Genomic DNA, 12,281 nt, shown 5'->3' with positions numbered 1-12,281 from the left:
AAAATATCAGAAAACCGGGTCAACAACAGGAACAACATGAGCAACAATTTTGAAACAATGAAATGACGACAACGACAGAAGCGGCAAGGCATGCCTGGAAAATTGCTCGAAATGCTCAGAAGCTAGAAGGGAAAATGGTGGAAAGCGGGTGGTCGGAAAAGTGGGTTTTCACCCACCAAGGAGGAGGCATTCCAACATGTGACGCACGTGACAAAACTTGTCAAGTGACTTTACTTCACTTTGACTGCGAATCCCGGCTCTGTTGTCCGTAAACAAGAAGACGGAATCCCGGCTGAGAAGAAAAATAGGTTTGTGTGCATTGTCCCCCCACAAAATGCTTAAGAAAACTCCGCTCTCGGTAAAACAATAAAGGAGAGGCAAAAAGGAAAAATCAGTCGCGGGCCATTCCAACTTGTTGCGCCTTTGGCTAAATTATGACATCGCGAGTTTTGGGGGTATGAGAAGCCCTTGGAGACCCACTGAAGTATTTGAAGAGGAGCAATGAAGTGGAATTCTATTGGACACACAGACAATCATGAGCAGCTTTAAGAACTCCCAAATTTGTTATGGTTTATAAAAAAAGCTTTTCTTAAAAACGTATATAACATCATAAATATAATAATCATTAGCACTTAGGAACTTACGAATAATATCCCGTACTTAATGTTGTATAATACGAGGTCTTTTAACTTATAAGAACTATTAAATATCTCCAATAATATATGCCGAAAGCATGCCTTGAAAATCCAACTCAGAAGGCCTTGAAATCGAAATCAAAATTTTAAAACTTAGTTTACCTAGAGAGTGGTTGAGACTCATTCTCGTTCGGCTTCTCTAACAGTAAACATCTTTTTGGAAGACTACCAAATTTCTTGGACTAAAAATCCTACTTCCGTAAACAGGCTAATGTGAGTGTGAAAAAATTGTTATTTTCTATCGAAAAATATTAGATTTCAGTTTCCAGAATAAAGATGTGCAACCCCGGAATGTGTTCAATGCCCGGCACTTGCTGTGGACCGACTGGCGGACTGGGACCCTGTATGCTGTGCGGACCCTATAATGGCCAGTGGTTCCGGTCGATCAACCACTGTTGCGGTCCCTGTGGACCCTATGGCTGCTGCTCGTGCTACGGGCCCTACGGCGGACATTGTTAGCCTGCTTAGAAGGAAAGTAGGATTTACTCATCCACGATCCTAAAAAGGGAACTCTAAACAATGCAACAAAGATGTCTCATCGATAAGAAAGTGCCATCCAAAGAAGGAACCCGACATAGTGGATCCAAAAATTTGTGTTTGACGAAAATTGTTGGGATATATCTTGTTGGAAATCTAGCGATGAGACTCCCAGTTTAATCCAACAGCAATAGATGTTAATAAATTTTGCGTATATATAAAAAGGTTGCTGTCTTAATTACTAGTTCAGCCCATAAGTAATTAATTGATATACGTACATTAGGGCAATAGATATTTTTATGGAAATGTATAAAGTTCTACTCTCACCCACGAATACGGTGCGGTAAGGGAATACAAATTCTTTATATAAAATAGGTTTATGAGCGTTCGGTAATGGTTTCAGGCTGGTTAGGAAATATTTATTTTTATGATTCCCTTTTATTTTTTCAACATAGTTTGCATGACTTCATTTTAACACCCTTAGTTTTAAATAGGTGAGTTTTTAGCAAGCTTTGCGCAAAGCTTCAAAAATTTTTAAGTTTTCAAATACATATTTTGCCAAACAAATTATACCATATTTAAAAGTGAGAATAAGATTGTACTTTGTTGGTCACCCTTACGTATAATGTATTGCATTTATCTACAGAGATATTCATAATTTAGCAGCCCCAATTATTTATTAAAAACGTTTTCTGTAAAATCTTGCACAACAAATTGCCCATGCTCTACGTTGACCAAATTTAAAAGGCCGGCTTAGCCTGCTTTTGGTTTTGCTTACAGTCCGTTGGGTGCATTTAAGGCTAAAACCGATTTGATTGTAAATATTTGGCTCGTTTACGACTAACGACACATCGGGGACCAGCCAAAAAGTCGTGTAATGCTAATGGGCCTGTTGAGTGCAAATTTGTTTACGAGTAAAGCACCACCAAAAATTGGGGGGTATGCTTTCGTTTTTATTAGGAGTGAGGTTTAGCATCAGACCGCCCAGAAAGAAATGATCTCAGTTAAATTTGAACAGCAACGGTAACTGGAAACATTGAATCTCAATTACTTGGTGTGTTTGAATGGTTTGGGGCCACTAAGACTGGGAAAATACTCGGGGCTGTTGAGATCCGGGGCTTGGGGTCTTCCAGACTTCTTGCAGTGGGGTTTACGCATACGGTGCTCGCCCTGGAGGCGTTGATTGAAGTCGCCTTGGCTCTGGCGCAGAGCAGGGGGAATGTAGATTTGGTTCTTAGCCTCCGGCGGTGGTTCTTCCTTCTCCGGCTGCTCTTCAGTCTTCTTATCTTTCTTCGGTTCCTTCTGGGGTTGCATCTCCAACTTTTGCCAGGGACAAAGGGTATTGGACAAACCATCTGCCTGACCCACGTCCACGCCATCGCCGCCAGTGTCCCGCTGCTCGGAATCCTGACCTTTGAGCTCGCCGCCCCCGGAAAATTGAGACAAAACCATTGAGCTAAGACTCATCTGGATATTACGGCGTGAGCTCGTATACTGCATGCGATTCTCCTCCGTGAAATCACACCATTCATCCTCGTCGTTAACGCTTTCGTCCGAGAATCGAATGCCGAATTCCAAGGGCTTAACAGATCCAGATCCGCTGGTTCCCGATCCAGAACCCGAAGGTCCATCCCCAAGATCATCGGGATCACCTTCTATGGCCAGCTTTGCTGATTCCTCCAGCGTTTTGTACAACTCGTCGGTGGCCAAGTAATTTGACTTTTTTTTTTACACTTTTTGTTGTCCTTCTTGGCAAAGAAATCCTCAAGACTGGACATTGTAAATTAGTTATGTTCAGCTTGTGTTCCGGAAAAAATCACAATTTGGTTTTGATCTTTATGATACCAAAATTAGTTTGAGAGTGACTTGAAGTCAGAAACCTTTTTACAAGGCATGTGCTGGTAAAATCATGGCCTACTTGTGACTTACAAAATTTTAAGCTATTAATCGGTAATAATTAATTATAAATACATCTCCTGTGTAAAGTGGGCATACACCTTATAACCAAACCTACAATCCTAAAAGAATACAACTAGATTATAAAAACTGAAAAACCATTAATTTTGAGGACAGAAAACGATCTTTAAATTGGGATTCTATTAAATTAGGTTAGTAATTTATTCGAGTATTAATAATAACCGAATCTTAAACCACATTCAGCCGCATATATTTGCAAAGTAAACTATACATTTTTGCGTCGAGTCCTTGTGTCCTTTATTTTTACGCCGCTGCCATGGTAAAATAATCTGGTCGCTGAAAAGGCGTAATAACATAATTTGAGACATGGGTACTGGTTACTGTGGGCAATGGCATTTGCTATCTGGTGGCATATGCCACTAATTAGAATTATGTGCGCGTAATGCCCCGGGCCACGCCCCTTTTGTGCAGCCAGTGCACACGCCCACTTGTCCCAGTGTGTGTGCAAGTGTGTAAGTGAGTGTGTCTGTGGAGAAAGCGCCTTTTTACGCCAGTGTGCCGTGCGCCGAGTAGTCACATATGTTCATTATGTTTGCCAGCCGACAAGTGGAGTGGCGCCCAAACAGGGTGGTCCTCCTCGAATCCTCGACGTCTGCTTGAGTAATTACCAGAAACAGAAACAGGAACGCAACGTGAATGCTGCGGCGGGATGCAAGTGCAGGTCGTCCTTGTCGTCATGGCAAAAGCTTTTTATGAAATGACGATGACATAAAACAAATGCGCTGGTCAAAAGACAGCGAACGCACACACATATATATATATATAGAACATGTCTCTACTTAAATTTATTATTTAATTAGTGCGACCAGAAAAGTGTGTGTGGCTGCTATGCGTATTAAATATACGGAGATATATGGAAACAAAAGGACCGTCACTCAAGAAAATCTTTATAAATTATACTGAATTATTTATGTATAACTCGAAATAAATGTACAGGTACTACTGTGGTACAAAAAGTAAACCAAAGTGATCCCCACCCAATAAAATACACTTATGCCAACGTTTTTTCCAATCCTCGAAACAGTCCCTTTCTGGTATAGCAATCAGCGCCAGTTCTCTAGTCTGTTAAGAGTTTAAAAGCAGCTAATTGTTTCTGGATTTTACTAAAATTCAAAAAGGTTTTGTATTTTATTTTCGTAGAAAACAATTAATTTTTCTAATTTCTAATTAGTAATTACACCAAAGTTTCGAACAAAAATGTTCTGCTAGCCCCGAGGATACCTAAACTGCACCTGGGCGATCATTATCAAGAGCGCGATACGCACCTGCAATTGTCAGTCTATAATTAATTATTATTCAATTAACACCAGAGGCCAATTAAAAGTTCAAAGTGAAGTTAAAACTTGGCCAGGAACCGCAGGTCTTAAAAAATGGAGTAACAGAACAATGTTAGGAAGTACCTACCCTTCCTTAGATCTCAATTAAAAATTTCAATAGCCCTAAGGGCAAGTAAAAATTCAGATTTAGAAAGCGGTTGGGTTCAAAGAAATATTCCTGTTTTCATTAGGGCAAAATGAATTTATGCACTTTAGACTTAAGTATTCAATGGCATATGAGTCACGGGACCAAAGAAAAAACACATACTGCACAAAAGTGGAGGGTCTGTGGAAACTGTGAAAACTATCGGAGGAAAGCCCCAAACCAGAGCCATCAAAAAGCCATGACAAGTCAGACGGAACAGGACAAACAGCACAGAGGGATGGTGGCTTTTCCTGGAAGGTGGATGGGGGAGGTAATCAACCCCGATCCGGAAGCGAGACTGCTAAAAATATTGGCGCCACTTTGCCGGGACGTCTGGCCGGAGAGTTGGCGACGTCTGCTTCAGATCTCGCAGCTCCCCTGTTATTGTTATTGATTTTGGTCGGAGTTTTGTATCCTCGACCGGGTGTTTTCATCCACCAGGATGCATAATTCGGGAACATCCTTGCGTGGTGGCGTTGATGACATCATCATCGGTGGTGGTGGTGCCCATCAGTAGCAGTTTTCAGTTCTCAACTTTTCCATTCAGTTTTATTGTATTTCATACCATCCCGCAGACTGATATTTCAGTACTTTGTAAGCTTATATGGGCATTATATTTTTATGCTTATTATGCGGCTCGATTACTTTAAAGCTGTTTATCGCCCGCAGCCGCAGGAGAGTTAACATTTTTGTATATATATTTTACTGACAATGAGTCAGTTACTGTCGGCCACAGACCGGCAATTTGTAGTAGCCGCACAACTTACACCCATTAAAGCAAAGTGTTGCAACACATATTTAAATTACAGACTTTTCCGCATCACGCACGACCCGCCGCCTTTTACACATGCTCGCGCTTTTCGCACCGCTCGCCTGCCTGCGTGCCATGAAAATTGTTTGGGAAATTGCAAAGTTCTTCTGGAAAACTTGGCATCACGCTTCCCCAAAACGTACACAAAAGATACGGAGAAAGGCGTATTAATGCCAGTGAAACACAGCAATCGGATGGGAAGAATTGCTGAAGAATTGCTTTAGTTTTAAGCTATAATAGTTTGGTATTCATAAAGGTTTATGGTTGGGAGTATGTAATGCGAATTCTCTTTTATTGAAGTTAAGAAAAGAGGAATTTCCCTATTTTAATTGTAATTATTGATTATTATTTTTAATACAGTTGTTTATTTTTTTTTTCATTTTGCCTTTCCTATTAAAATTTAAACACAATTTCCTACATTACTGCCATTTATTGTTCCTTCTTTCATGTACTGAATTAAATTAATAGCAAACTTTATGATTATTCAATCATATTAAACGAGTTCTGTAAATTTTGTGGGATGCAAAAATATGTTCGCATTGGCAAACTAAAATTCTTGTATTGCCTTTATCCAATTTTCCTATTTGCCTTTATTTTATTTGATTTAATCAATGTGCATTGCCATTTTCCGGCGCACACTTTCTTTTCGCCCCCCACTTTCTTTGGCGTTCCTCTTCCTCTTTAGCGCTTTATTTGTTTGTGTTTGACTTTCGCTGCGTGGGCGTAAAATGACGCGAAGGAAGCTCGAAAGGTAAATACAATTACACTGAGTGCTCCTGCTCCGGATTTCCACCGCCTCCAACCCACCCACTCTCTATTGGCCAATAGCAGGGAAAAACAGATAAAAGCAAATACCTAGGCAAACAAATCATTTGGAAAACATTTTTGCGCACAAATCACATCAAGGTGCAAAAATTATTTACGAATATTATTTTGGCAAACCCAGTGCGGCAAACGAAGCGTTGAAGATGGCAAAGTGCACAGAAAAGTTCGACGGATGGCTGGATGGATATATAGATGGTCTACAGATAGAACCAGATAGCAAGGTGCCAGAAATGTGCAAAAGGAAAGCCAGTCGGAATGTGAAAAGCGTGAAAAGTGTAAATATTGCCACTACCATAATATTTGTACGGAGATGTATTCTTTTTTCTTCCTTCTATCCATTCTCCACCTCCATTTTGTTGATGAGTGTAAGCTTCAATGATTTTCAGCAAGGACGATGAAGTTGTTGACTGACTCATTCAATAAGAAGTCAGTATAAATGGCAGGCTGATCCAGAGCGATGAGATTGCCATCGAAATGTGAGGAACATCACTAACAGCATTGGGAAGAAAATTTGCTTTTGAATATTCTTGGCTTCGGTTAAAATATTTTAAAATATTTATTTATAAGTCCCCTTTATTTGTAAAAGGATTTTAATTTCCTTTTATTTAAACAAAAAATATATATAATGTACCTCTAAATAACCCAAATATAAGTACTCTCTTGAGACCCTTTTCTCAAGTGGTTTTTACTTATAAAATAAAAATTTTACGGTCCCAAATAATTGCACCACTAGTCAGGCTCTCAACCCATATAAGAAAACATGAACGCTAATATATACATATATAGAAATAACAAAAATATTTTATCCAAACCAAAAGTAAGTTGGAAAGTTGGCAGTCACTTGCACTTCCGCTTACAAGTGTTGCCTTTGGGAGTGGAGGCACAGATTATTATAATAAAGCAAATAAATAAAAGCCAGAGAGAAAACTACAACCCTACATGGAGAATATTTGTATTTATGGCGCAAACTTGTGTGCGGTGGAAAATACGCTAGAAAAACAATGCTTCTTCTATAAGGCAAGATTTCTGCGAAATGCAAAGGGCTATGTCTATGTGCTTTTTCTAGCTTTTGTACTAGGGCGACTGCGACCCACATACGCTAATAATGTTTTCTCAGCACTCTGTACAATAATTTTCACTATATGCTTTTTTTTGCTGTTTTCGTCCTGCTCTTCGAATGATAATTAGGTGGGTATTACGAGTGTGGGTCTGGTAATGGTAAACCCTTTGAAAACAGCCCCTTTAATTGTACGTATGTGAAATGTTTACCTGCCCGGAAGGGTTAAAGGTAAGTAAGAATATGAATAAGGTTAAATTCACAAGTCAGGTGAATTTGTATGTAAGAATAGCCCTACAACATTGCCAAAGGATTACAAAAGGTTAGTCGGATTATTTATATATTAAAGTACAAGGACGGAAAGCCTAAAAACATCCAATTATAATCTTAAGTTTATCAGGGTGTCACACATAAAAAACAAAACCAACTGAAGCTTTGAAATTACTAGGAAATTACGTTGTAGGTGTCTAAAAGTATGCAACATTATAATTTAAGCTCAAAAGCACAATGAACTCATTCAGCAAGATGACTATCCTTTATTCACTTTATATCCTTAACCACCTAAAATTAATTTAAAAAGTGATTTCAAAACACTCGTTATTCTTAATGGCATCATCTAGTCCCGCTTTTCACATCCTATGACATCATGCATGCATGGTGGACCCGGACAATCTCTGCCATCTTGCGGTTCAGTCAATTAAAGGACAATTAGGAGGTCCACTTGACTTACGGAAATTGAACCTAGTAACCCCCGAACCGACCTCCGAAAATGTGCACTGGCCTCTATTAAACGTACATCCCTACATCTCCCTTCATCGCCCTTCATCATCCAAATTTGCCGACAAGCCCAAATGAGTGCCGTAATTTGGTAACCTTTGTGATCTGAGTTCCGGACTTGCTGCACTTTCAGCTGCAACATGCTCTTCCCTCTTCCAATCGAGGCATTAATTGTGAGTGGAAGGCCTTTTGCAATTTTCACTGGTTCCGGCTGCAATAGTTCATTTGGATAATCAGCTATCTTCGCTATGAGTCCTCGTTTGCTCATAGGAGTATGTGGGTGAGTCAGCAGCTAGCTGAGCTCTCTAAAACTTTTCTGACTGTGGAAAATTTATGATGTTTTCATAGTTTTTCTTTTTCCACCCCCACCGACATGGGGCTGTGGAAAATTGTCGATCCTGCATATTTGAGTTTTTATCCTGTGGTTTATATCATTCGCAAAAACGACAGGGGGAGTCGGAGCCGCACACAAAACTGGGCAGGGCTGCGGGAATTCCGGGGGCTCTGAGACAGCGTTTGCGGTTTATTAATATTTTTGACTGCCTCGATTTGCTGCCACTGTCTGTGGCTTTGACTTTCACAAAAGTTTACAGACGCCCTTGTGGGGTGGCCACGGGATTGGCTTTTTGATTGGGGTTTAGCTTTGTCTGAACTAGAAATAGAAGTATACTGCATATTTTTGGCTTTTATTGAATACGAACATAAGCTTATTTTCCGGGGATCGTCATCGCTTGAAATAAGCTCATAGACACCAGAAAGCGAAAATTTCATAGGCTTAAGTTGTCTGAAATTAATTAACTTAAAACTATGGGGAATAAAAAATACATTTACTTAACAATATATTATTTTAAAGTAAGTCTTGGTAAAGAAAGGATTTTGATTAGATTGATTATTTATTTATTTATAAAATTATTGCTTGGTATATTATTAGGCCAAAAATTAACAGAAAAAGGTCTTTGCTTATACTTCTAATCCCATTTCTCCACTTAATGTTTCATATTATAGTTTTAAGCTTTTAAGGACAAAGCTTCAAAAGTGCATATCATATTTTCCGTTTCCTAGAGTTACTTGGGAAAGTTCAAGAGGAATACAATGGCAGCTGAGCAAAAACTCAGCACACCACAAATAAATATTTGAGGGAAGTATATCTTTTGTGGCACTTGTGCTGCAACAAAAGTTGAAAATGTTTTCTTGCTCTATTATGTTGAAATTTAACTGGAGCTGCAAAATGCCGACGAATGCATTTCCTCAGAGACCTCATGCCCAAAGTTCGTATGTGGATGTAATAGTATTAAATGCAGTTATAAAATATCCTTATCATTGTGTGTCTGCGAAAGTTCAACTTTTTGTCGTTTCCCGCTTTTTGCAACACTTGTTTACGAAATATGAGTGCTACAGTTTTGCCACCAAATGTCCCAAAAAAGGAACTAAAAGCCTTATTTAGTTTTCAAAAAGGATGTGTGTATATACACATGTGGTGTTAATATCTTGAAGGATGTGCGTTGGAAGTGACAAAGAAAAGTTCCGGGGAAAAACTTTTCATTTTATAAATATTTAAAAGAGTTGCACTTCATAATGTTTAGTTACACAATTTGTATAGTCTATGGTAAACTACAATTACATTTATTTCCCTAATAAACTACCTTTGATTTTATATTCAATTTATATGTCAAGACGGATATGTAATCTTATGCGTAAGGGAAAATAAAAACACATTCAAGAGTAAAAATTATGATACCTGTTTATCAGATAAGAGGCCTTCCATATAGATTGCCATCTGGTAATTTAAATGTTCACTTTTAATGGCAGCACACTTCACACCAGACACATTCAGCGTTTAAACACTTGCCACACCTTAACGCCCCCTCCTCGGCCATTGTCTGGGGCCACGCCCACTGGCTTCCCGCCCCCGACCATATAGCAGCTAATAAACGGTAAATATTGAAACATTTAAGCGCACGCAACGCAGACAGGACTCAAGTGAGACAGCACTCGTCGGTGCCAACTCAAGTGTAATTTCCATTGTTTGCGCTCGCAGATACAAATTTATATGGGCACGCACGGCACAAGGATGTATGTGAGTATTATAATTATAATGCAACGATGACAGAAGTGAAGTGTTTGCGGGGATATTTTAGTATTTTGGGGGGGAAGGCAATTAACAAGGATTGCATACCAAGACTTTAAAAATTTCAATTGGTTTAGGAGAAAGAGCGGTGAAACTGTAAGCGTGAAAACTTGAAAAATTGGAGCTGTTGTTGCGGGTGGAGATACATTGTGCCATTTATTAGGCTTATTTTTTTTCTGCAAATTATACGCGTCAAATGACACCTCATTCGTTAAAATCCGAAGCTTCATTCAAAAGTTATGTTATTATAAAAATTTTCGGGCGTTTGCGCTGCGCAGGAACCTCAAGAATGTGCATGCCAAATCCAAAATTTATACCTTTATAGTTACCGTTCACAATTCATAACAACCTCTAGGCTGTCATCAACAATTCATCTAGGCTGTCATTAACAAATCATTGATAACAGCATCAAGGCTGTCATTAACTATACGTTCGAATGATACAAATTGAGAAAGTGCATATATATAGTTGATCGTAAAATGCATCATAATTTTTTTAACTCGCATCATAGAAATCTTAATTTATTCAGAACACCAGGGCAATCATTATAAAACAGGTTTTAATAATTCCGACAGTTTATGATCCTTTTTCACTGCAAACTTTTAAGGCCCTTATGCGAACTTTTGAAATCCTGGTGATATTTTTTGGATCCACCCTATACAAATACTATTTTTATTCAATTCCTAATTTATGTAAGCTAAGAATTTAAAAAAAACCTTCTAAAGATAAAATGCCTGTAAAGCTTTGTTCATAATCATTCACTTATAAAGTGCTGACGGTGTTCTTTTTCTGCCACTCTCATCTGGGAATATTATCCCCTTGAATGCCACATCCTGAGGTTTTCAGGACCCTCCCACTTCAATCACGCTACGCTCGGTATCATGTAGGCGCTTAAGTGTTTAATGTGTTTATTAAAACTGAAATGGCCAACTACTTTTCATGCCTTCGTGCGTGTGTTTAAAACTGTTTGTTTGTTGCCCTTCGACAAGTTGTTATTTTGTTTGAAGTTGGTTGTTGCTGGTTGTTCGGCGCCCGCAGCTTTGGCGCTGGCCTTTTGGCGTTACTCACTCAGCTGGCGCGTAATTGTTGCCACTTTCGGAGTTGGTTGTTGTGATAGTAGTTTGTGGCTTATAGGTTTACACATCTGTGGTTGAGCAGTGGGTATTGTGAGTCAACGGGCGGAGTTATATGAGCTTAAATGGCTTAATGGAGAGCAGATTATATTATATCAGCCGGATTATGTGTTATAATTAAATCATTTCGTTATTTTATTATTTTAAACTTAATTATGCGAACTTTTTAGTTGCATTTGAAACCAGTTTACTAAAAAAATCTTGCCAAAACTAGCTTTATTTTAAACAAAATTCCCGAAAAATAAAACTTTCCTTTAATTTTACGATTTTTTTTAGTTTCAAAATTTTTTTTCTTAATATTTTGCGTCATTTTCCTGCTGTTCTTTCTTTTTTAAACATTTTATGACTTTAATATACAAGAAAAAAATCTGTGTGTTGAGGAATTCCAAAGCAAGCTGGGTGGTAACTGCGGTTTACTCGTTGACATCGTTAGTGCTTAAGATGCATTCTCCATTTCGGGGATTTGTTTACAGACCAACCAAAATGTCCCCCTCGGTTATATTTGGCTTATATGGGTATAGAGAAGTATCTGGAACCTTTACAAATGTTTCACGGCAATAAAAGTAACATGGTTGAGAGCGACAGAGTTGCTTGTTTTTTAAAACCCCCACACCCATCGTTTGGCCCTGTCTCAGCTGCGTTTGGCTCACTTTCAAATCAATTTGTTGTCTTTTCCTGGACAATGCAAATGACTTTGTTTTTGTTATTCCATTGTTTTCATGTGTTTTTAGCTTCTTTTTTTATTTAACATTTCCCGGAGAATTTTGTGCTGGAAGTGAAAGCCACTGACCATGAAATTGAATGACAAGCTAAATCAGTCAAGCAACGAAATAAAATGCCACACTCACAGGACACGAGGGCCAAGTGCAGATGTGTGGGTGGATGGGTGTGTGTGTGAGTGGCGTGTGTGTGGGCCATTTGCAACTATTTTGCGTACTGC

The 12,281-nt window shown here is 38.8% G+C and overlaps 1 protein-coding gene and 1 long non-coding RNA gene across 2 annotated transcripts; one reads left to right on the top strand and one right to left on the bottom strand.

The window, feature by feature from the left end:
* Positions 1 to 717: 717 nt before the first annotated feature.
* On the top strand, positions 718 to 1,396 carry LOC118879755 (uncharacterized). The gene is made up of 2 exons (XR_005016097.3): positions 718 to 908; positions 965 to 1,396. It is a non-coding gene; the product is annotated as an uncharacterized lncRNA (long non-coding RNA).
* Positions 1,397 to 2,167: 771 nt separating this feature from the next.
* On the bottom strand, positions 2,168 to 3,015 carry LOC108011620 (protein CDV3 homolog). The gene is given in 2 exon segments (XM_017076805.3): positions 2,168 to 2,890; positions 2,893 to 3,015. Coding segments are annotated over 2 exon segments (729 nt in total). The 5' UTR covers positions 2,951 to 3,015; the 3' UTR covers positions 2,168 to 2,219.
* Positions 3,016 to 12,281: the final 9,266 nt, after the last annotated feature.

Source organism: Drosophila suzukii, chromosome 2L (genome assembly GCF_043229965.1).
Source record: "Drosophila suzukii chromosome 2L, CBGP_Dsuzu_IsoJpt1.0, whole genome shotgun sequence".
NCBI lineage: Eukaryota > Metazoa > Arthropoda > Insecta > Diptera > Drosophilidae > Drosophila > Drosophila suzukii.
The sequence above is the reverse complement of the archived record's forward strand: the minus strand, read 5'-3'. Positions and strand labels throughout refer to the sequence as shown.